This window comes from Chlorocebus sabaeus, chromosome 10, assembly GCF_047675955.1.
Source record: "Chlorocebus sabaeus isolate Y175 chromosome 10, mChlSab1.0.hap1, whole genome shotgun sequence".
Taxonomy (NCBI): domain Eukaryota; kingdom Metazoa; phylum Chordata; class Mammalia; order Primates; family Cercopithecidae; genus Chlorocebus; species Chlorocebus sabaeus.
Window position 1 is genome coordinate 84,090,308 of NC_132913.1, and position 26,022 is coordinate 84,116,329.

At 34.0% G+C, this 26,022-nt stretch overlaps 1 protein-coding gene across 1 annotated transcript in view; it reads right to left on the bottom strand.

The window, feature by feature from the left end:
* Positions 1–26,022, bottom strand: part of PGAP1 (post-GPI attachment to proteins inositol deacylase 1) — an 80,711-nt gene that overhangs the window by 25,001 nt on the left and 29,688 nt on the right. Inside the window, exons 10-20 of the mRNA XM_007965729.3 lie at positions 25,527–25,610; positions 24,300–24,346; positions 23,878–23,929; positions 18,543–18,620; positions 14,240–14,315; positions 11,936–12,009; positions 11,780–11,831; positions 11,218–11,284; positions 10,700–10,808; positions 9,198–9,236; positions 3,507–3,600 (exon numbers count right to left, since the gene is read on the bottom strand). Coding sequence (XP_007963920.1) covers positions 3,507–3,600; positions 9,198–9,236; positions 10,700–10,808; positions 11,218–11,284; positions 11,780–11,831; positions 11,936–12,009; positions 14,240–14,315; positions 18,543–18,620; positions 23,878–23,929; positions 24,300–24,346; positions 25,527–25,610 — 772 coding nt within the window. The remainder of the gene's footprint in view (positions 1–3,506; positions 3,601–9,197; positions 9,237–10,699; positions 10,809–11,217; positions 11,285–11,779; positions 11,832–11,935; positions 12,010–14,239; positions 14,316–18,542; positions 18,621–23,877; positions 23,930–24,299; positions 24,347–25,526; positions 25,611–26,022) is intronic.

The window sequence follows — 26,022 nt, forward strand, 5'->3', positions numbered from 1 at the left end:
AAAAAATTAGCTGGGCGTGGTGGCACATGGCTGTAATGCCAGCTACTCAGGAGGCTGAGACAGAAGAATCACTTCAACCTGGGAGGCAGAGTTCACAGTGAGCCAAGATCGTGCCATTGCACTCCTGTCTGGGCGACAGAGTGAGACACTGTCTCAAAAAAACAAAAACAAAAACAAACAAATCAAGGGCGTGAACCCATTTACAATTAAATTATATCTAGGAATAAAAGTAACTAAAGTAAAAGATCTCTACAGTGAAAAATTATAAAACACCAATGAGAGAAACTGAAGAAGACACACAAAAAAATAGAAAGTAATTCCATCTATGTTCATGGATTGAATGATTCAGCATTGTTAAACTGTCTATACTACCTCAAGCAATGTCTAGATTCAATGAAATCCCTATCAAAATACCAATGAGAGTCTTCACTGGTATAGAAAAAACAGTCATAAAATCATACGGTACCAAATAGCCAAAAAAATCCTGAGCAAAAACAAAGAAGCTGGAGGCAATCACATTACCTGACTTCAAAATACACTACAAAGATATGGCAACCAAAACAGTTTAGTACTGGCATAAAACAGATACATAAGCCAATGGAACATAATAGAGAACCCAGAAATGAATCCACTCATTTACAGCCAACTAATTTTCACTAAAGGTAACCAAAACATACACTGGAGAAAGGACATGGTGCTGGGAAAACTGGATATTTATATGCAGAAGAAAGAAACTAGATCCCTATCTTTCATCATGTGCAAAAAATTAAATCAAAATAAAGACTTAAATTTAAAACCCGAAACAATGAAACTACCACAAGAATATATTGGAGAAATGCTTTGGGCCATTGGTCTGGGCAAAAATTTTTTGGGTAAGACCTCAAAAGCACATGCAACAAAAGCAAAATGGGATTATATCAAGCTAAAACGCTACTGCACAGCAAAGGCAACAAACACCAAAGTGAAGAGATAAGCCAAAGACTGGGAAAAAATTTTGCAACCCATCCATCTGATAAAGGATTAATAACCAGAATATATAAGGAACTCAGACAACTTAACAGCAAAACAAATACTCTAATTTTAAAAGTAGCCAAAAGATCTGAACAGACATTTCTCAACAGAAGAAATATTAATGGATGATCAGATGCGGTGGCTCATGACTGTAATCCCAGCACTTTGGGAGGCCAAGGCAGGAGGACTGCCTGAGGTCGGGAGTTCAACACCAGCCTGACCAACATGGAGAAACCCCGTCTCTACTGAAAATACAAAATTAGCCAGGCATGGTGGCCCATACCTGTAATCCCAGCTACTCGGGAGGCTGAGGCAGGAGAATCTCTTGAACCCGGGAGGTGGAGGTTGTGGTGAGCTGAGATTGAGCCATTTCACTCCAGCCTGGGCAACAAGAGCAAAACTCCATCTCAAAAAAAAAAAAAGACATATCAATGGTCAACAAATATATTTTTAAAAATGTTCAACATCACTATCACCAGTGAAATGTACATCAAAACCACAATGAGATATTACCTCACCCTAGTTAAAATGGCTTGTTATCAAAAAGACAAAAAATAACAAGTGCTAATGATGATACGGAAAAAGGGGAATGCTAGCACACAATTGGTACAAATGTAAATTAGCATAGCCATTATGAAAAACAGACTGGAGATCCTTCAAAAAACTACAAACAGATCTGCTATATGACCCAGCAATCTTACTGCTGTATATATTATCCAAAAGAAAGGAAATCAGTATATCAAAGAGATGTCTGCATCCCCATGTTTACTGTAGCACTATTCACAATGGCCAAAATATGGAATCAACCTAAAGTCCATCAACAAATGAATGGAAAAGAAAGTGGTAATATATACACAATGGAATATTATGTAGACATAAAAGGAATGAAATTCTATCATCTGTAGCAACATGGATGTAACTGAAGGACATTATGCTAAGTGATAAGTCAGGCATAGAAAGACAAATATTATACACTGTCATTCGTATCTGGGAATTTAAAAAGTTGATCTCATGGAGCTAGAGAATAGATGGTTACCAGAGGGTGGAAAAGGTAAAGAGGAGTGGAGGGATGAAGAAAGAATGGTTAATGGGTATAAAAATACAGTTAGAAGAAATAAGGTCTACCGTTTGATAGCACCGCAACCTCTGCCTCCCGGGTTCAAGCGATTCTCCTGCCTCAGCCTCCCAAGTAGCTAGGATTATAGGTGCCCACTACTAAGCCTGGATAATTTTTTGTATTTTTAGTAAAGATGGGGTTTCACCATACTGGCCAGGGTGGTCTTGAACTCCTGACCTCAGGTGATCCGCTCGCCTCGGCCTCCCAAAGTGCTGGGATTACCGGCATGAGCCAGCACTTGACCAAGATGACTGTAGTTAATAATTTATTTTATATTTTAAAATAGCTAGAAGATTTGGAATGTTCCCAACACAAAGAAATGGTAAATGCTTGAGTTGATGGATATCCTAATTACCCTGATTTGATCTTAACACATTATATGAGTGTGTCAAAATATCACCTGTACCCCATAAATAGGTACAATTATGTATCAATCAAATAAATTAAAAATAAAATACTTCTTAAAAAGTCATTTGAGGCCGGGTGCGGTGGCTCACGCCTGTAATCCCAGCACTTTGGGAAGCTGAGGCGGGCAGATCACAAGGTCAGGAGTTTGAGACTAGCCTGGCCAACATGGTGAAACCCCATCTCTACTAAAAATACAAAAATTAGCTGGACATGGTGGCCGGTGCCTGTAATCCCAGTTACTTGGGAGGTTGAGCCAGGAGAATCACTTGAACCTGGGAGGTGGAGGTTGCAGTGAACCGAGATCACACCATTGTACTCCAGCCTGGGCAACAAGAGTAAAACTACGTCTCAAAACAAACAAACAAACAAAAACAAAAAAAGGCATTTGATAATATTAGGGCATTCTTGTTAATTTTTTGCTGTGTATTATGGTTAAATGTTTTGCCCCTTTTTAAGTCATAAATACTAGCAAATTATTATATGAAGATAATTATACTGCTTGATTCCTATATGTATTTTAAAAAACGACTTAGTTAATCTGGTTAAACTCAAAGTTATTTTTTCCATTAAAAATGACACTGATACAAAAATGACAAGCTAAGAGGATGTTAATAATTTGCAGGTCTTAAGACCACACATTGAAGGTCTCTGGACTAGCTTCCTCAAACTATTTGGGATTGGTAGTTGATAGTGGAAAAGTAATAAAGACGCAGAGAAGGCTCATCATAAAATCACATGCTATTCTGGAGTTTTCAAGAACAGAATAGTAGCTACTATTATGTGGCATAATTATAAAATAATAAATAAATTAAATAATAAAGTAATAAAAAGGGAGTTTTAAGAACTCTCTTAATTATGTCTACTGATTCAATATAATAGAATTATACATATAAATACATATGTGGAACTAATAGTTGTTCTACTTTAATATTCATAACAAAAGTAACTTAAAAATTAGAAGCATTCTTACCTGTTGAGAAAAGAGAATATAATTGTCCTCTATAAGTAAGAAGCATATTAGATACGACATAAGCAGGAAGAGCTCCACCATGAAATCTAACTACCTAAAAAACAGGTAAGTCAATGGGCAACTCCTGAATATTCATGTTAATGAAATAAGTGTAGTTTCACATAAAATTTAAAAGTTGCTCTTCAATTTATACCTTTCCTGACATGGCCACAAAGATATTTCCAGTAGTAAGTATCAAAAACTCTAAGTACAATAAATGTTGAAAATACATAGCAAACTAAAAATGCATCTGAATTTTTTATCGAAGGCATAATAGAACACATAATTGAGTAGCATATACTACAAAACTGTTTTCCAGGACACACTGATTATTTAACATGTTCCAGGCATGACAGTAAACACCTTATATGCATTATCTCATGTCCTTCTCCTAATATTGTTTGAGGTAGTTCTTATCCCTATTTTATAGATAAAGAAATTCAGGCATGAGAGCCCAACTAACCTGCACAATTTAGAACATAATGGGCAAGTTACTTAGCTTCCCCTCTCTATGTCTTTATCAGTAAATGGGGACAATACTAGTATGTACCTTGTAGATAGTTATGAGCATTAGACATGCATATGTGTGTAAGGCATTCAGAATATTAACTCATATATGACAAGTTATGAGAAAATGTTAATTGCTTTATTAACTTTTTATGTCCTTCACTGTGTTTGAAAATCTTATGGAACTATAAGTTTTAAAATCAGTGCCTGAGTTCATAATCATTGTGTTATAGTGCCTCAAGTCATCCTATCAGCTCTCTACAAAATACATACAACAAAAACAAGCATTCCTATACACCAGTAACAGACAAACAGAAAGTCAAATCACAAGTAAACTACCATTCACAATTGCTACAAAGAGAATAAAATACCTAGGAATACAACTTACAAGGGATGTGAAGGACCTCTTCAAGGAGAACTACAAACCACCGCTCAAGGAAATAAGAGAGGACACAAATAAATGGAAAAACATTCTATGCTCATGGATAGGAAGAATCAATATTGTGAAAATGGCCATACTGCCGAAATTTATAGATTAAATGTTATCCGCATCAAGCTACCATTGTCCTTCTTCACAGAATTAGAAAAAATTACTTTGTTTCATATGGAACCAAAAAAGAGCCTGCATAACCAAGACAATCTTAAGTAAAAAGAACAACCCTGGAGGCATCACTCTACCTGACTTCAAACTATACTACAAAGCTACAGTAACCAAAACAGTATGATACTGGCACCAAAACAGATATACAGACCAAAGGAACAGAACAGAGGCCTCAGAAATAACACCACATATCTACAACCATCTGGTCTTTGACAAACCTGACAAAGACAAGCAATGGGATAAGGATTCCCTATTTAATAAATAGTGTTGGGAAAACTGGCTAGCCATATGCAGAAAACTGAAACTGGACCCTTTCCTTAAACCTTATACAAAAATTAACTCCAGATGGATTAAAGACTTAAAGTAAGACCTAAAACCATAAAAACCCTAGAAGAAAACCTAGGCAATACCATTCAGGACATAGGCATGGGCAAAGACTTCATGACTAAAACACCAAAAGTAATGGCAACAAAAGCCAAAATTGGCAAATGGGATCTAATTAAACAAAAGAGTTTCTGCACAGCAAAATAAACTATCATCAGAGTGAACAGGCAACCTGCAGAATGGGAGAAAATTTTTGCTATCTATTCATCTGACAAAGGGCTAATATCCAAAATCTACAAAGAACTTAAACAAAGTTACAAGAAAAAAACAAACAACCTCATCAAAAAGTGGCAAAGGATATGAACAGACACTTCGCAAAAGAGGACATTTATGCGGCCAACAAACATATGAAAAAAAGCTCATCATCACTGGTCAACAGAGAAATGCAAATCAAAACAACAATGAGATACTATCTCACTCCAGGTAGAATGGTGATCATTAAAAAGTCAGGAAAGAACAGATGCTGGAGATGATGTAGAGAAATAGGAATGCTTTTACACTGTTGGTGGGAGTGTAAATTAGTTCAACATTGTGGAAGACAGTGTGGCAATTCCTCAAGGATCTAGAACTAGAAATACCATTTGACTCAGTAATCCCATTACTGGGTATATACCCAAAGGATTATAAATCATTCTACTATAAAGACACATGCACACATATGTTTACTGCGGCACTGTTCACAACAGCAAAGACTTGGAATCAACCCAAATGCCCATCAATGATAGACTGGATAAAGAAAATGTGGCACATATACACCATGGAATACTATGCAGCCATAAAAAAGGATGAGTTCATGTCCCTTGCAGGGATATGGATGAAGCTGAAAACCATCATTCTCAGCAAACTAACACAAGAACAGAAAACCAAACACTGTATGTTCTCACTAATAAGTGGGAGTTGAACAATGAGAACACATGGATACAGGGAGGGGAACATCACACACCAGGGCCTGTCAGGGGGTGGGCCGCTAGGGGAAGGATAGCATTAGGAGAAGTACCTAATGTAGATGACGGGTTGATGGGTGCAGTAAACCACCACAGCACGTGTATACCTATGTAACAAACCTGCACGTTCTGCACATGTACTCCGGAACTTAAAAGTATAATTTTAAAAAAAGCCTTAAGTTCTTTTAACGTCACATTATTAAAAGTAAATTTACTTTAAAGCATGTTTCCCATTCCACATATTTTTTTAGAACATGTATAGACTTCTCTGGCAACCTGAGGAAAGCTATGTAAGTACAAGCTTACTATAAAAGTTGGAGAAAATTTCAGAAAATTCAGGGTCTCCCTAAAGTTCCTCCATGGATTCCCAGGTAAAAAGAGAAGAGAAAAAAATCAGATAACGTACAGCCCATACTTGTCACTTACAGTTTACAGCTTTGCATGGAAGGTTGGGAAAGCTGAGTAAAAGGGAAAAGACCATTTTGCTACCTAATACCAAATCATACATGACATGCTGGGAAATATACTGTACTTATCAAGACTATAAAAGGAAAGTTAAGCAACATAGCAGGCTCAGGAGTTAGACTCCTGGATTTAGATTCCAGCTTTGCCTCTCACTAGTTCTGTGTCCTTGGGCAAGTTATTTTACCCCTCCATTACTTTCCCTTCCCTCTCTCTATATCCTCATCTGTAAAATGAGATAAACAGCACTTACCTCACAGGGATGTAAGGCTTAAATATGTTCACACTTGCATAAAGCATTTGGAACAGTAACTGGTACATGGTAACTGACTGGAAAATACTAGCTGTTATTGTTACCTTTAATGCCCTTCACTGTGTTTAGAATCTTGTAAGACATCCCACGCAGAGTATTCTGAATATAAAATTTCTTTTAATGACAGAGGATCATTGTTATGAGTATTAAATGTTATACTGGGCTACAGATACAACTGGGTATATAAGATACTACTAAACTTACAATTATAAACTGATCTCCCTGTCTCATAGTCAAACTGTAGCCATTTGTAGTATTTGGTGCAGTATTTCTTTAAATTTTGAATTATATGCCAACATTGAAAAATTAAAATATTTCATCTAAAACTTCAGATTTCTAGTTTCTCTTAAAAGCTGAAAATCCGGCAACACTGGACTTCATTCCTGCACAGAAATGATTTACCAGCGTTTATGGAATTATCTTGAGAAAGTAACTTTCAGTTTATGCTTTGCCCTCTTTTTCGTAAGAGCAGACTATAGAATATGTGAATATTTTCCTCTTTCCTTTTTCAGAAAAAAATTTAACTTTATGAAAAGTTATCCACTGAAGGCTGAAGTTTCTCTTATTCATTTTCTCCAACCTTCTGTGACTGAATCAGCAACATTCAAAATATGTATTGTTTTTTAAAACAAGTAAGATATACAACTTTCATTCATTCTCTTACTACCTACAAGCTACATTTTTAAACAAGCATGAAGGAAGAACATCTTATGTCTTTTCAATAATTTGAGAATTTAATTCAATTAATACAAATTATTTTTGTTTTTAAATTTTTTATTACAGAACTAAGCTTAAGCTTCAATAATACAAATTATTTAATTGACATTTTAAAAGAATCTACATTTGATACTGTTAACACCTGTACATCCTCAGTCTTTAGAAAGATTTCCACATCAAAACCAGAATACTAGGTCTGTCCTCTTTTGGTTTATAATTATGCTTGACTCTAGTGTGTCAAGCTGACTTGACTTTTCTTGTTACTAAATTGAATTATGAGACACAGGAATTATATGGATAAGAGAGTATGTTATATTCCTACTCCACTGTTTACAGTAATATGCCCTTTCACCATACTAAATATACAATAGTATGAATTTGAGAGATTTAATTGGTTCCTTAACATTTTAGAATATATACTGTAATTATCCATGATGCTATTTTCCAACTTACACAAAGATTTTAATCTTCCCTTTCTAATTTAGCACAAAATTTTTATATATTAACTTATAATTTTATAATGTTCACAAATTAATAACATTCATAATCTAGTTCTCACCAAGTTGCTCTGAGGATTGAATGAGATAATGCATATAAAAAATGTTTCTAATTTAATTTTGTCTTGTGAGTTTTATTACAGTATTAAATGACTTAAGAGTTAAAACAAAATTCTACTATGCCTGCATTGCAAAATACAACAGATCAAAAAAAAGTGAAAGTAATAAAAGCTGTAACACAAATTTGACTGAATTTTAAAACTATGTAACTTCCCTAACTTATCAATTGTTATCTTATTTATGTCCAGGTTGCACAATTGTGCAAATTATAGCAATGCTAAGTAGTATCTATAGTTCTACTACTTTATGCAGTATTTTTGTAATATCATTTGCTAATGAATTCAATACGTTTATCTTTAATAGAATTTATGTTTACCTTTTATAAACTATGCACAATATAAAAAGTTATTTGAAAACATTCATTTATACAGCAGAGCCTACATATTTTATTGTACTATGATTTTAAAATGTAGTATGAGCAACATGAAATCTTTTTTCTTTTTCTTTCTTTTCTTTTTTTTTTTTTTGAGATGGGGTCTCCCTTTGTTGCCAAGGCTAGAGTGCAGTGGCACAATCTCAGCTCACTGCAACCTCTGTCTCCCAGGTTCAAGCGAGTCTCATGCCTCAGCCTCTTGAGTAGCCAGGACTATAGGTGTGTGCCACCATGCCTGGCTAATTTTTGTATTTTTAGTAGAGGTGGGGTTTTACCAGTTAGCCAGGCTGGTCTCGAACTCCTGACCTTAAGTGATCTGCCTGTCTTGGCCTCCCAAAGTGCTGGGATTACAGATGGGAGCCACCATGCCCGGCCATGAAGTCTTAATATGAAATTCATTTAGGCAAAAATATTAGTTTGTTTGAGAATCAGGTATCAGCTCTCATTTTTTGGATGTATCAAACATGAAAGCATCACCTTAAAGCAGGGGTGGACAACTATGGCCTGTGGGCCAAGAATAATTTTTGGATTTTATTAAAGTGGAAGAAGAATGAAAAAGAAAAAAGGAAGAAGACAGAAGCAGCTACAGCAGTGGCAGTAGCAAAAGATACTGTATGTGGTCTGCAAAAAATTATTGATTATCTGGCCCCTTATGGAAAAAGTCTACAACCCCTTCCTTAGAGTTATCTATTCATAAAGCAGTAAATAATTAACCAGCCAGGAATCTCTCTTACCTGTCCAAGTATTTGTGAAAAGGAAGTCTTAATTGTCACCTAGTTTAAAACAATTATTGAAAAAAAGGTTATTTTCCTCTAAACTCCTTTACATTTTATTAAATTGAGTACTTCTGCATTTCTCTAAGCATAATAATTGATTTTCCATAATAGTAAGTCTTAAAGGCACTCAAGATCTTAAAGAATCTTCTGAACCACCATGTAAATTGTATTAAGTACAGTTTTACTGTTTAGCATACTTTCCCACATATCTAATTATTTGACAGTTGAGTAAATGCTATTATGCCCCTTTACTACCTAAAATATTTGATTAAGTAGAATATCTTATTACCACATCATGCCAGCTAAAGAAATTTAAGTCAAAATAATATTTTAAAAAGAATTTCATCCTTAATTATCTCTACCATAAATACAACTTTTTTTATAATTAGGAAGTCTATTTGATATTAGAAAGGAGATAAATTTTTTTTAGGGAAGTTTAAAATGATTACATTTTGTCAAAATATAGACTTCTTGAAAATATACAGTATTTGCAAAAACATGGACATTTTGAGAGCATGCAGTATTTGGAGCCAAATTTTTATCACAATTTTTTCTATTGCTTTAATATTATAAATATGAATAGGCAAGTTAAAAACTACTATGGCCCTGAAAAACCCTTAACTGTTAGAAACAGGATGCAAGATATCAAAGCAATAATAAATTCCACGAAATCTAAATTAATTCATAATATAAGTTCAACTGAAACTTGGCTGGAGGAACAGATTCTATTAATTTGACAATATCAATCCTAGTTTACCCTTGAAAAGTTAGATCTAACAAAGAATCCAAACATTTAAGCTTGGTTTAAAGTAGTTGAGCAGAAATAAAATATTTCACATAAACCAGAGGCCTATGATGTCATAACCACTGAAATGAGTACTTTAACCACTTAAATCTGGAATCTAGGGGCTCTTCATTCATGAATCCATAAGTAAATAAAATGTTACTCTCAAGTCTATTTCCCTTAACACAAAGAGATGTATTTTGATTACAAAATAAACATAATAGGTATGAAATCACACATTTTAATGACTAGCAGAGCTTAAAATAATTAGTGAAAAGGAAAGAAGATCCTTAAGCTAACAACCAGTAGAGCTATACACCAATAAGTATCATGTCAGTTACTGCAGTAAGCCCCTGTCAGCTGACCTCATGATGTTCTTCAATTTATAAAAGATTCTGGACTTGGGGCTTCCAAATTCAGAAGTTGAATCTACAGTCTCATTTTTTTGCTTTATCTTCTATTACTTATTAAGATGTATACATTTTCAAATGGTCCAGTTATGGAGATGCTAAGGTGGTGTTAATAGGAAAAATGAAGAATATTTAAAATATTTTGAATGCCTATTTTTTGTATGTATTGGCTTCCATACCACCATGTATCTAAAGCTTATATAAAAAGAATATTTCTAGCTTATTCTATAACTAAACCTTAAAAATTCATCAAACATACAACTTACCTCGTACCGACAGTCTGATGATGTGTACATTTTTAATAATGCCACATGGCTGTCATTTTCTGGTTGAGCAATATGGAGTTTCAGAGAAATTTCTGTGGAAGATGGAGCCCTGAAGAGATAACTTAAATTCAATTCTCAAATACAAAATGCTGGTAAAGAGCCACGGCTAAGTTAATCCCCAGCACAATACAATCGAATAATGTAGAGGAAGTTAGGTACCAGACACATAATTGTGGATGGGCACTTTTTCAATGATATCACAATTATTTGAATGCTTCCTCTAGGACACAGGAGTAGGGAGAGGGTGGAAGGGGGCTCAGGTTCCAAGCAAGTAAAGTTTAAGTTTTCTATCATTTAATAAGAATACTATATATTAAATTATAGGAACAATGCTATATAAAGGATACATACACTTTACTGAGGCATTTTAATAATTCATGATTTAAATAAATAAACTAAGCAGAATATCTATTATTCAAAAACACCAAAGTTTAAAGTAAATTCTTTCGAATACTTACTGTGCAATGGTTAGTGAATCTTCATAAGACCAAGGAATATGAAGTTTATAGATACTGGTTATTTCTTCTGTTAAAACATTAAAAAAATGTATTATTAACAATATGTTACTGTAAACATTAAACGACTATAACACCTAACTAATTATACAATTGTCCATTTCATTTAAAAAATCAGTACAGGTTATATTACATGATAAAAAATTATGGAGAATTCCTAAATAATAATGCTTTAATTCGATTTATAATAGATATTACAGCAGATAGGCAGTACTAAGAAAGTGGAAAAATATTACATAACTAAATCTGAATTACTACTATAAGACATAAAGATATATGGTATTTTAAAAATGTGGATATTTAAAGTGAAACAGATAAAAATGCTTTACTGTTAAGAAAGGGTCTATGTTAAATCCCCTGGAAATATAAACAACTTTTCTATTATATATTTAATTTTACTTCACATAAAGATATATGGAAGTATTATAGAAAATTCAAGTTAACACCTACTGACTCTTCAAACGACAATATTATTTTCTACACATTTTTTAGAAAACATATTTACCTTTCACTGCTGAGCACTTGCTTACCACGTTGATTTTAAAAGCTTGGTATATCTAACAGAGTTTGACCACAAAAAGAAAATAAAAAGGTTACTTGTATGTTAAAGTAAACATTAAAGTAAAATCAAATTCTTCTTGTTGTAGTCAGGATTAATTACCTGTCCAAAGTTCAGAAGCTCTATATTGTAGTATAGGCCGTTTGTATTTAACACCACTTTCCTTGAAGACAATCCTGTTGAATTGAAAGTACTGTATTACTTAGAATATCAAGGAAGTTTTTAAATACGTACTGATTATTTAATTAGCATTAAAACAATGCCAATAATTAAAAGTTTGTTTACAGGTTTTCACTTCTGCATGGAGTTAACTCCTAAAAATCTAATCCCCCAGCAATAAACTCTAGACAAAACAACTTTTATGACTTCCAATCACATCTATCTGCTTTTAAATAGTCAGGTATATAATTCCAATTTCAGAAAGGTATATACTTTCTTGGTAGATCTTTTATTTTAGAAGCTTCTTATCTTCTAATGATAAGGGTGATTCAGAATTGTCATTTCTGTATTGTTCTGGGTATTTTTATACCAAAACAAAGGGTAAGGGGAAAAATAAAAATCTTCGAGTTTTCCCAAGTAACACAGATTCTTTTCATAAATGGGATGTAAAAAAATATTTAAAGGATGGGCATACCAAAATGGCACAGGAGTTAACGTAAAAAAGTTCCCAATATTCAAAGCTAGAACAACTTAAGCAAAAATATATATAATGATAGAATTTTTTTATAGCCCAATGAATAAAATAGATATCCCTGAGTCCATAGTGACATAAATAAAAATTGAATAAATAAATAAATGGGGGAGAAGGGTCTACTTTATCTCAGGAAGAATTCCACTAAATGTAGAATACCAGAGTAATATTTGCAAAGTACTAGATGAACCAATGGATGCTAAAAATAGTAGGTTATTCTAAAGAAAAACAGGACATTCATATATTCTCTCTTTTTTTTTTTTTTTTTAAATTTATTTATTACTATTAAACTTCAAGTTGTAGGGTACATGTGCACAACGTGCAGGTTTGCTACATATGTATACTTGTGCCATGTTGGTGTGCTGCACCCATCAACTCGTCATTTACATCAGGTATAACTCCCAATGCAATCCCTCCCCCCTCCCCATGATAGGCCCCGGTGTGTGATGTTCCCCTTCCCGAGTCATATATTCTCAAAGTATGTTACCCCAGATATTTATTAATTACAAAAGGAAAAAGCAATAACGTTATAATGGAGAAACCTAGCAGGCACCACCTTAACCAAGAAAGGAAAATTAACATAACTAGTAATTAGAGATATGAGTATCATGTATACTCAATATGATATAGTAGGTAATCCTCATTGCCTCTGTGGTATTGGCAAAAATATATAACCTCAATATCATCATAAGAAAGTATTAGACTGGGCGCCTTGGCTCATTCCTGTAATCCCAGCATTTTGGGAGGCCAAGGCAGACAGATTTCTGGAGTCCAGGAGTCTGAGACCAGCCTGGGCAACATGGTGAATCTCTGTCTCTACAGAAAATACAAAAAAGTTAGCTGAACATGGTGTCACATGCCTGTAGTCCTAGCTACTCAGGAGGCTGAGGTGGAAGGATTGCTTGAGCCCAGAGGCAGAGGTTGCAGTGAGCTGAGATCATGCCATTGTACTCCAGCCTGGGTGACAGAGTGAGACCTTATTCCCTACTCCCCCCACAAAAATGAAAGTATCAGACAACTCCAAATAAGGAACATTGTACAAAATAATTGAACAGTATTCTTCAAAGGTTTCAAAGTTGTGAAAGGCAAGGAAAGATTGAGGAACTGTCACAGATTACAGGAGACTTAGGAGTCATGACAACTAAACACAATGTGGAAACCTGCAGAAGCAGGACATCTGTGGAAAAACTGGTGAAAAACCAATAAAGCCTGTAGTTTAATTAATAGTATTGCACTAATTTCTTGGTTTAAAAGGTTGTATTGTGTTTATGTAGAAGGTCAACCTTAGGGAAATGTGGGTGAAGGATATACAGAAACTCTTTTGTAACTTTTCTGTAAATCTAAAATTATTTCAAAATAAAGTTTAAAAGAGTATTTAGAGAAATCTTGAAACCTTCTTATACAAATAACAATTTATAATTCTATATTAAAATTGTATTAAAAGGGCCAATAGGATAAATTTCACATAAGAACAGACACACAGACACATATATACACACACTCAATTACCTGCAAATGTATGTGATTATGGAAGCTCACTTTTCAGAATATGACTGCTAGCCCAATGAGAAGAAAATCACTGAACCACATTATACAGTTATTCTAAGAACTATACTTGAAATAGTCAACAACATTCGATATTACAAGCTCTGCTTTACTGCAACTCTGTTAAAAATAAAAGCAATTCTTATGCTTTCCAAAAACAAAGTACTTACCAAAAGAGAAAAGATGAGTTACAGGAAGCTGTATGGATCTTGTCTCTTTTTTAAAGAATTCACAATCTACCACAAACTGAAATACAAAACACTGATTTATTTTTAAAAAGTAAAGTTAAATTTATAATAAAACATCTTTACTTGATGTTTGAGTGGAAAATAAAAGTCTATAAATCTCAGCTTTGGAGAAAGTATCATCTATTACACTATAATTCTGCCTATACTTAGGTGACAAGAATTTCTCAAGGAGAGATACTACGCTGAGAAAACTTGATACACAAGCTTAACTTAAAAGATTATTAGAGGACCATTTCTAGAACAACAGATCCATAGCAGTTTTTTTTTTAATAGTTAGCTTTAGGTGTTTGCAGAAGAAGGACAGTAAAGGATGGATCAAAGTATTAAGAGCCTAGGCTAATTCAAGATTAATTAAGGATTTAAATACTATGTCTCTTAATACTTTCATAGTCAACAGGAAAATGTGATTTTGTTATATATCTTTTTGAAAAATCCTGTATTTATTAAAGATAGTCTAATTCAACTACAAAAGGCTTTTGGAGAAATACTGCCATTGATTGACATATGGCTAATGTTATTTGTGGAACAATATTTCAGGTTAAACAGTTATTACAGTAAGTGTAAAAAAGGTTTGCTATGTATGAAGCCAGAAAAAGAAATGCTTTTCAAAAAAGTAGAACTAAAATGTGATACCCGCATCATTATAACTTTTTGTAGTGACATTTCTTTTTAAATAACATTTCTATTAGCTGCATGAGAAACTCTGCTCTACTTATTTCTGGTAAAGGAAAAGTTTCATTAAAATAATCTCTACAATGCAATATTATTTTGATCTATAGAAGCTAAAGAAAAATTAATCTGATGCGTAACTGTAGCTGGCAAGTAGTTTGCTGTCTACAAAAGCGGAAAGCTAGTGGGGTCTATCCTAGGCTTTTCTAATAACTATACTTTGGATTTGTCTGAAGCAGTATTACTTTGTTTGCCTCTTGGGTAGACTTTTTATTGTTTTCAAAAGTGAAAAACAGACAGGGAAATTGCTACTAGATTATACCATACACTTGGGGGAATAAAAGAAAAAACTTTTAAGGAGTTTTACTTTTATTTCTCCCTCCTTACTTATAAGGCAAAGAACACAGTCAGATATTTTCATTATAGAAAACAGCTGCTGAAAGATTATAGAAATCATTTATTGAACAGGATTATTCATTATATTTTTTACAAAGTACTTTTGGATAAGTCTATATCAGACAGGGAAGCAGTTTTTAAAAGCAATTTAATCACTTTGAACAAGTTTAAAATAATAGAATTTTTATTATTGCTTTAAAAATTTGGCTGTGCCTTTAGTTTTGCATAATGACAAAAACCCTACCCAAGAAAGAGAAAATTCAAAGGCCTGTCTCTCAAACACCCAAGGTAAGTAAATTTCTAACGGGTTTAATCATTTTGTTTTCTGTTACAAAAAAAAAAAAAATGCAGATAATTCCATATTTGCATTTCTAAAAATATATTGATACAAGTTGACTAAAAAATGTTTTACACTATTTGAATATATGTCACGTTCTGATGATGAGCTATATACATAGACATGCAAAAATTATGAAAGACTTAAGTTATAATTCTAGTGAGACAGGGTTGTATAACAGTAGAGTCTGCAGTGTTACTTTCCAAAGAGCATTAAGATGCATTACATATTTATTAGGCTGCTAAGACTGTCTATTTGCAGAAAGGCTCATTAATTTCTTGGAATAACCAGAGAGGGCCTTTTCAAGTTTGAGAAAAATATTAGATTCATTCAAAACCATCTTACCTGACAGAAAAACCCTTAAAGAGAGCTTTTAGTATTGAAGATGCTGAATTACCTCTCACTTGAGCTAAGCAAAACAGAACAATGAATCCATTATAAGGGACTTGCGAGATTTAGTCATTGAGATGACTCCCAACTACATCCCCCTTTTCCTTTCTTTATTTCTCCTAAATTTTTCTGATTATTTTGGCTACAAATCTTACCACCTTCTCATTCAATAAACATTTTCTTGAGCATTTATGCAGTAGTCACTGAAGGTTGAGGATGCAAAGTGGAATAAAACCTATCTGTTCATTACTGTTAAAGAGTTCACAATGTGGTCATGGCAACTGAGACATAAATAAATTATAATTCAATATAATAAAATTTTTGAAGAAGTTATAAACAAAGTATCAGAATAAGTAAAAGATTACTGGGGGACTCTGGAAAAGGGAAAAAGGGACACAGGTTGGATCCTGAAGAGTAAGTCTGCTGGGTGAAATAGGAAAAGGGGAGTCCAAAGTACCCTCTACCTCCATTTTCTTTCTTACCCACTAATTCTATCAAAATGACCATTCTTTTCTTTCTATTCCCACTTCCCCAGTACAGGCCGAGGATCCCTTATCCAAAATGCGTGGAACTAGAAGTGTTTGATTTTTTCAGATTTTGGAATATTTGCCTATATATAATGAGATATCTTGGGGATGGAACCCAAGTCTGAACGTGAAATTCATTTATATTTCATATATATCTTATACACATAGTCTCAAGGTAATTTTTATATTTTTAATAACTTTGTGCATGAAACAAAATTTTGACTGTTTTGACTATATCTCACCACATGAGGTCAGGGGTAGAATTTTGCAATTGTGTTGTCAGATTGGCACTCAAAATGCTTTAGATGGCGTGCCCTCGTTATTATAGCAGTGAGTATCCCCACCTGTCAAAAAGTTTTAGAGTTTGGATTTTTGGATTAAGGGTGCTCGGTCTGTACAAGCCCCTTAGGAGTTGTGTAGTCTGTTTCTGATCTATTCTACAGCATAAGGAGATTAATCTCCCCAAATAAATGATTTCTGATACCATTACTACTATAGTGAAAAATCTTATGGCTTCCTACTGACTTTTGAATTCTGTTAAGTCCTGAATCCTCCAATCAAGACTTTCACAATATGGCCATGAACTAATTTTCCAGACTTTTCCTCCACTACTATTCAAACCTATCGTGGCCATCCTTTCAAAATTATTATTTACTCATTCACTGGTTTTCAAATATACTTCATGCTTTGCTCTGTTGCTTTGTCTGAACAGTGCTGTCCCTTATAACTCCTGGCAATGATGTTACTATTGAGCATCTGGAATGTGACTAGGACAACTAGGGAACAGAATTTTTTATTTTATATTAACTTAAATTGAAATAACCACATGTGCTAGTGATTCCTGCATTGACAGCATGGCTCTACAATGTTCATTCTTCCTATAAAAATTCTAGCTATCCGTTAAGGCCATTTTGTTTTATTTCATTTCATTTAAAAGGTGGGGTCTCATTATGTTGACTAGGCTGCAGTACAGTGGCTTTTCATAGGCATAATCATAGCATACTACAGCCTCCACCTCCTGGGTTCAAACGATTCTCCTACTTCAACTTCCCAAGTAGCTAGGACTACAGGTACTTGCCACCATGTCCACTTGAAAGCCATTTTAAATATCATCTTATTATAATGCCATTCTTTTTATGTACTTGCTATATTCTGATTTGTGTTATGTGTATTTGGGTAGTTCTTTTTCCACTCTTCCGTCTGCTCCAGTTACATTTCTCTCCCCCTTCCCAATAGCATGTAGCTTTTTCACAGTGGCTCATACCTGTAATCCCAGAACTTTGGGAGGCCAAGGTGGGCAGATCACCTGAGGTCAAAAGTTCAAGACTATCCTGGCCAGCATAGCAAAACCCCATCTCTACTAAAAATACAAAAATTAGCTGGGCGTGGTAGCACGCACGTGTAGTCCCAGCTACTTGAGAGGCTGAGACAGGAGAGTCGCTTGAACCCAGGAGGTAAAGGTTGTAGTGAGCCAAGATTGAGCCACTGCACTCCAGCCTGGGTGACAGAGCAAGACTCTGTCTCAAAAAAACAAAAAAAACCAGGGTCATGTCTTCATTTGTGTGCCTCCTATAATTCCTTGTACATAGCATTGTACTTAAAGGGTACCTAATAATTCATAGGTTTTACACCTATGAATTACTATTATGTGTCTAATAATTCACAGGTTTTGAAAGACTGATTGATAAACTGGAACCATTTCTCACTTGGAACAAAGAAACTTGGGTTTATTCTGCTTAGTTCAAGTTAGAGTAGATGATCTTAATAATTTAACAGTCTTAGGTGGATCATCAAACTGGCTACGGTTTTAGATAAACTCTGTGCAGAAAAACTCATTGAAAAAGAACTGTAAAATTTAGCATGTATCCCCAAAACATTCTGATAACAATCTTAACCCACTTGTTACCTTACTTCCATGAACAGATGGTACATAAACAACAAGATGAGACAAAGATGGATAGTCTTGAAGTCTTAATGTCAGAAACTAAAATAAAAAAAAAAAACAAACTACTTTTATTTCTTAGAGATTAACGCATGGTTAAAGAAAAATAAATTACACTTATTTCTTACTCAATTAGTTATCTTAAAAAGCAGGCTTCCAATTTATGTTCAGTACTTCACAAAATGCCCATGTTTACATTTCCAGGTCAATAATCCTGTTGAAAATCAAGTTCCTAATAATTATTATGTTAAATAGGGACTGCCAAAAATATTCCTTGGATCCCTTCACATAAAACAAATGACATTTAACATTAAATTTAATTATTATCTATTATTATTTCCAAATTTGATGTCTTTATTTTTATAATTTGGTTGTTACATATAGTATCACAGCATCGTTTCTACATTTATTTTGGTAGTATATAACAAAAAACATTCAATAGCTAATGAATGAATGAATGCTAAATATAATGAAAGAGTTACAATTTAATCCCAAATGATTTTGATCTAGCCCAAGTAGTAAAGAGTTACTGGCTAATGGCATATCTGCACATCATCCCCTGGAATTTATTTAGCAAATGACAAAGACAAGTATGTCTAAATAATGCACCTCACCGAATGAGTAACAATTTAATTCTCAAAATTAAGACCAGTCCTATAGTCCACATTTTGAGGAATGGATTGGTAGAAGACTGCTCCATTTAATGAAAAGCCAAGGCACCAAATACAGGTTTTTTTGTTTTCTTTTTTGTTTTAATTTAACTTTTATTTTAAGTTCAGGGGTAGATGTGCAAGTTAGTTACATAGGTAAACTTGTGTCATGGGGGTTTGTTGTACAGATTATTTCATCACCCAGGTACTAAGACTAGTTACCCACTAGTTAGTTTTCCTGATCCTCTTCCTCCTACTACTCTCCACCTTCCAATAGGCCCCAGTGTGTGCTGTTCCCCCTACATGTCCACGTGTTCTAATCATTCAGCTCCCACTTATAAGTGAGAAGATGTAGTATTTGGTTTTCTCTTCCTGCATTCATTTGCTAAGGATAATGGCCTCCAGCTTCATCCATGTTCCTGCAAAGAACATAATCTTGTTCTTTTTTATGGCTGCATAGTATTCCATAGTGTATATGTAATACATTTTCTTTATCCAGTCTACTATTGATGGAAATTTAGGTTGATTCCATGTCTTTGCTATTGTGAATAGCGCAGCAATGAACACACGCATACATGTGTCTTTATAATAGAATGCTTTATACTCCTTTGGGTATACACCCAGTAATGGGACTATTTCTATTTTTAGGTCTTCAAGGAATCTCCACACTGTCTTTCACAATGGTTGAACTAATTTACACTCCCACTAACAGCGTGTAAGTGTTCCTTTTTCTCTGCAACCTCGCCAGCATCAGTTATTTTTCGACTTTTTAATAATAGCCATTCTGATTGGTGTGAGATGGTATCTCACTGTGGTTTTGATTTGCATTTCCAATAGTCAGGGATGTTGAGCTTTTCTTCCATATAATTGTTGGCTGCATGTATGCCTTCTTTTAAAAAGTGTTGGTTCATGTCCTTTGGCCACTTTTTAATGAATTGTTTTTATCTTGTAAATTTGTTTAAGTTCCTTATAGATGCTGGATATTAGATCTTTGTCGGATGCAGAGTTTGCAAAATTTTTCTCCCATTCTGTAGGTTGCCTGTTCACTCTGTTGATAGTTTCCTTTGCTGTGAAGTAACTTTTTAGTTTAATTAGATCCCATTTGTCAATTTTTGCTTTTGTTGCAATTGCTTTTGGTATCATCATCATGAAATCTTTGCCCATTCCTATGTCCAGAATGGTATTGCCTAGGTTGTATTCCAGGTTTTTTATATTTTTGGGTTTTACATTTAAGTTTTAATCCATTCTGAGCTAATTTTTGTACGTGGTGTAAAGAAGAGGTCCAGTTTCAACCTTCTGCATAAGGCTAGGCAGTTATCCCAGCACCATTTATTGAATAGGGAAACCTTTCCCCATTGCTTGTTTTCGTCAGGTTTGTCAAAGGTCAGATAGTTATAGGTGTGTGACCTTATTTCTAGGTTATCTATCCTGTCCCATTGGTCTATGTGTCTGTTTTTGTACCAGTACCATGCTGTTTTGGTTACTGTAGCCCTGTAGTATAATTTGAAGTCAAGTAGTGTGATACCTCCAGGTTTGTTCTTTTTGCTTAGGATTGGCTTGGCTATACTGGGCTGTTTTTGGGTTCCATATGAATTTTAAAATGGTTTTTTCTAGTTCTGTGAAGAATGTCAATGGTAGTTTAATAGGAACAGCACTGAATCTATAAACTACTTTGGACAGTATGGCCATTTTAATGGTATTGATTCTTCCTATCCATGGGCATGGAATGTTATCCATTTGTTGATGTCATCTCTGATTTATTTTAGCAGTGTTTTGTAATTCTCCTTGTAGAGATCTTTCATCTCTCTGATTAGTTGTATTCCTAGGTCTTTTATTCTTTTTTTTGGCAATTGTGGATGGGACTGCATTCCTGATTTGGCTCTTGGCTTGACTGTTGCTGGTGTTAATAGGAATGTTAGTGATTTTTGCACATTGATTTTGTATCCTGATACTTTGCTGAAGTTGCTTATCAGCTTAAGGAGCTTTTGGGCTGCGATGATGGAGTTTTCTAGATATAGGATCATGTCATTTGCAAACAAAGAAAATTTGACTTCCTCTCTTCCTATTTGGATGCCCTTTCTTTCTTTCTCTTGCCTGATTGCCCTGGCCAGGTCTTCCAGTGCTATGCTGAATAGGAGTGCTGAGAGAGGGCATCCTTGTCTTGTGCTGGTTTTCAAGGGGAATGCTTCCAGCTTTTGCCCATTCAGTATGATGTTGGCTGTGGGTTTGTCATTAGATGGTCCTTAGTACTCTGAGGTATGTTCCTTCAATACCTAGTCTATTGGGAGTTTTTAACATGAATGGGTGTTGAATTTTATCAAAAGCCTTTTCTGCATCTATTGAGATAATTATGTGGCTTTTGTCTTTAGTTCTGTTTATGTGATGAATCACCCAAATACAGTTTTTAATCGAGTTTTGTCCTGGAAGTATATGTGGGGTGGTAGTAGTTATATGTTCTAACAATATGTTTGCATTAAAACATTTCTGAAGACACTTAGCTTTCCTCAATCTTCTTCAGAAGCACCAATGTGGGCAAGGAGGACAGAGATGCTCAAGCTAAAGAACCATTAATGAGTAGCTGACTAGATTCATGTGGGATGTTTACCAAACATAAACTCCTGGGCTTCACCCCAACTTAGCAAAGTCCCTCTGACAGGCTCATATGTTCTAATGTAAATTAAAGACCTTAAAAGGGCCACATAAGCCACAGCTACAGGCAGCTAAGACCCACCAGACAAACGGTAGCTAATATGAAACATAAATTAATTACGAAGAACTTGGATAATCTGTGCAGCTATCCACTCTAATGGCTTTTAAGTATTTATTCTCAAGAATGGCCAAGTGTTGAATTTGTATGTGCTTTGATGGAGGGCTCCATCTATTTCTTAAAAGTTCAGTACACAGAAATGCCTAACAGTGATATAATTCTCATCTGACATTACTTTTATTGAGATAGAAATATGAATAAAATTTACAAAATTTCTTTGCTTTCGTCATCCCTTCGATTTCAAAGCAAAATAATTTTGTGTGCTGTTTATAAATGGCTAATACATATTACATACAATTTTTATTTTCATTAAAATAAAAGATCTGTCCTCTTAAGCTGAGAACACGTAAGACTGCAGAATGCTATAATACTTGTTTTCTAACTTCTCTCTTTCAGCATTTGCCATAAAAAGTAGGCAGCTGAAACAGCTTGTTCTCCTGCTATTCAGCCAGCTGTTTCTTACACTCAGAACAAACAACATAGGGACCTAGTGTTTGATACAGAGACTGATTAATCTTTGGATATTTAAAATAATAATATAAAAATTTTATGATTTAAGAAATACCTTTTAAAACACAGGAGCAAAGTACATTTTATTGGGTTTTTAATAATTTATTTCTTCTTAATCTTTACATTATAGGCTGGATAGAACATCCAAATTAATCTATACAATTCATCCATGTAATAAAAAATCACCTATACCCCTCAAGCTATTGAATAAAAAAATAAGTTGAGGAAATATTTAATAACACCTTATAAATGATTGTTCAGTAAGTATATCCTAACACTTTTGTTTGTTTTGATCCTGCTTAGGACAGTATCAGTGAGAGACCTTAAAAATGTTCGAGTCAATTTACTCTCCTACCATATTTGTTTGATAAACACAAGGTCACATGAATGAATATGTACAAATAAGACTGACCAAGGTGACAAAAAAATTTGCAACCATTCCAAAGTGAAGTGTGACTTGCAATTATTTCTTCTGTCACCACTTCTCTCTGTTAGCATAAGTTTCTCATTCTCTGTATAGTGTAGAGTTGACTATACATACAAATAATTATAAACATTCAGGAGCAAAAATAACTAACTTAATTGGAGCTAATTGTGAAATAACTGGAAACCACCAGATGATTTCACTTACAAGTCAATGAATGAGTCTAGGATTCATTATGAAACTATATTTTTAAAGCACAGATTTACTTGAAGACTGAAAACTATCAATCCTGATAAAACATTATCAGTTACAATAAACACAATTTGGAAATCAGAACAGACATTTTCATCACATTTTAGAATTATTTTGCTTTTCAACAACAGATTTTGAGACGATGCAAATAAGCCCTTTATAAAAGCACTTGCTGACCTACCAAAGTTGCTTAATCAAATCACAAACAACTATGAAATAAATCCCTGCTGTGACTTATCACCTTGGAGAGCACTAGATAAACTAGTTATTTGAGTGCTTGACCATGTATCATATCTCTTTGAGATGTCCATTTCCCAACTGCAGGCCCTTCCTCCCAAAATGAATTCTAAGTATACTAACTCAGTTCATATTTTAAGGCAGGCCATTAAACATATCCTCAAATTGAATGTTAGAAATCCCTCCAGTTCTTTTGGTCTGAAGCTATAACATATAGAGATTCAGAGGACTATTAACTTAAGTTTTTATCTCTGAAATTAAAAAAATATATAAATGACACTAATGGTATGTTATTTCCTATCAAATGTATTTCTAGAGAAAATATTTTTTAAATGTAGGTTAGCAAATCTCAAGTTTATTTAATACCACGATAAGCTAATGAAAGAGAATATTCTAAAATGTATATAGACTCAAGTATTTTTTTCAACTGAATATTAAAATTCGGAAGCCATAATTTACCTTAATTGTTGGCAGCAGTTCAGCTTTCCATGATAAATCAACCCCTTGCTGGCTTTGAAATAAATATGAAAATATAATTAAAGGACAAATATATGGAAATATTATAAATTATAAATAAGATTCAGAGGAAAAAGAAACCATCTCTACACCTAGTAGAGATGTCTAGTGAGTCTAATCCAATATACTCTGTCCGCATAGTTCCCTTAGCAACAAAAATGTTTTTCCCAGCTAATTTCAATGTTTGCAAAAATTACTAGTATATTCATTTCCTTTACTTTTCATTTTAAAAACAATACCATAATTTCATATAGCATCAAAATTAAAATAACAATGTATGAAACTATTCTAAAAGTGTGATTTACAAGTATTGTTTACGTTGAGATAAATGAACAGTGGGAGGGCCACGCATTCAAAATACTTACCACATAGAAGTGCTGTTTATGCAAGCAAAAATCCAACTATTCGTATCCTGTTGGTTAACAGCACAAAACAAAACACACTAAGTATTGTAGAAAATAATTGTACAAAACAAGCATTCATTTTCAACACTTTATTGTTATATGATAGGGTGACTAGGAGCAAATGAAATATAAATGACAGTTTATTGTTCAGAAACATATCCAAGATGTTCTCAAAGTCAAATAAATCAAGGATAGGTAAAGAAAAAAAGTCTAATGTCAACATTGATAGGTAAGCAGTTATCCTGGAGCCAAGAGTATGAGAAAGACTGCACTGACAGGTGTCCCTCTCTCTCTCTTTTTTTTTTTTTTTTTTTTTGAGATGGAGTCTTGCTCTGTCGCCCAGGCTGGAGTACAGTGGCGCGACCTTGGCTCACTGCAACCTCCTCCTCCTGGGTTCAAGCAATCTTCCTTCCTCAGCCCCTCAAGTAGCAGAAACTACAGGTGTGTGCCACCACACCCAGCTAAGTTTTTTGTATTTTTTGCAGAGATGGGGTCTGACCATGTTGCCCAGGCTGGTCTCAAACTCCTGAGCTCAAATGATTCACCCACCTCAGCCTCCCAAAGTGCCAGGATTGCAGGCGTGAGCCACCACACCTGGCTTCCATTCCTAGTATCATAATAAATGCACGCTACAGCATTTTTAAACAATACCACATTTTTAAATAGTGCCTAACATAGGAGGTACTCATTAAAAAGAAACAAAAAAATCAAAATCATTATTCTGATACAGTAAATCTAGATAACATTGTAAGTTACTCTATTATCTTAGAGAATATTTGCTATAAAAAGTACCTCAAATTTTAGTATGGAAGCCAATGGAAAACAGAATTCACTTTATAAAGTTTCTATAGAATAGCTTTGCTTAATTATATCTATTCTTTAAAGTACTAATAGAAACTTATAATTAAAGGGGTTTTGAATTCCATTCCTTCATCATGAACAGAGTAAAATGAAGGCAGAAAGACAGGGTGGGAGACCTAAACTAGAACCAAAATCACAATTTAATAGCATAGTATCTGTGATTTAAAAAATTTGATTAATACTTTTCAATCAAAACACTGTTCCAGAGAAATTATTTTTCAACTACTTAGATTTAATAATATTTCATAGCTAGGTCTACCAGTAGAATTTGAAAAATGAACAACAGTTAGCCTCTTAAATTTACATAAAATGTCCCAATTATCTTACCAGCATAGTGCTCTGACAATAGACGTGAGTGTAGATTTTTCTATGATTTTCAAGAGGAAATGTAAAATATATCTTCTCAGATTCCTACAAAAAAAAAAGGAAAACAATATAGCTATAATGAGCAAATTAATTTCATCATTCAAAAATCCAGATATAGCAAATGAGTTAATTATTCTAATTTTATCATTCTTGGTGTTGAGAACCAATTCTCTAGGAGTAGGAGGAGGAAGATATGGAAGGGCAAGAGAAAGATTAGATATAAACTCTGTAGTCCTCAGTTTGTCCTGGAAGTATCAGTGTGAATGTAATTTTTTTGGTTGTTTTATTGGGTTTTTCTTTTGGTCTTTTAGTTAAGATTTTATGCAGTTCTTAACTCTGGCCACTGAAAAGGCATAGAAATGCCAACCCAATAGCCACAAGCATTTCTAGTACCAGATTATGGTTTTGAGATACCACTTCCCAAAGAAAAGGAATAATTCCTTAAAGAAATAGCTGA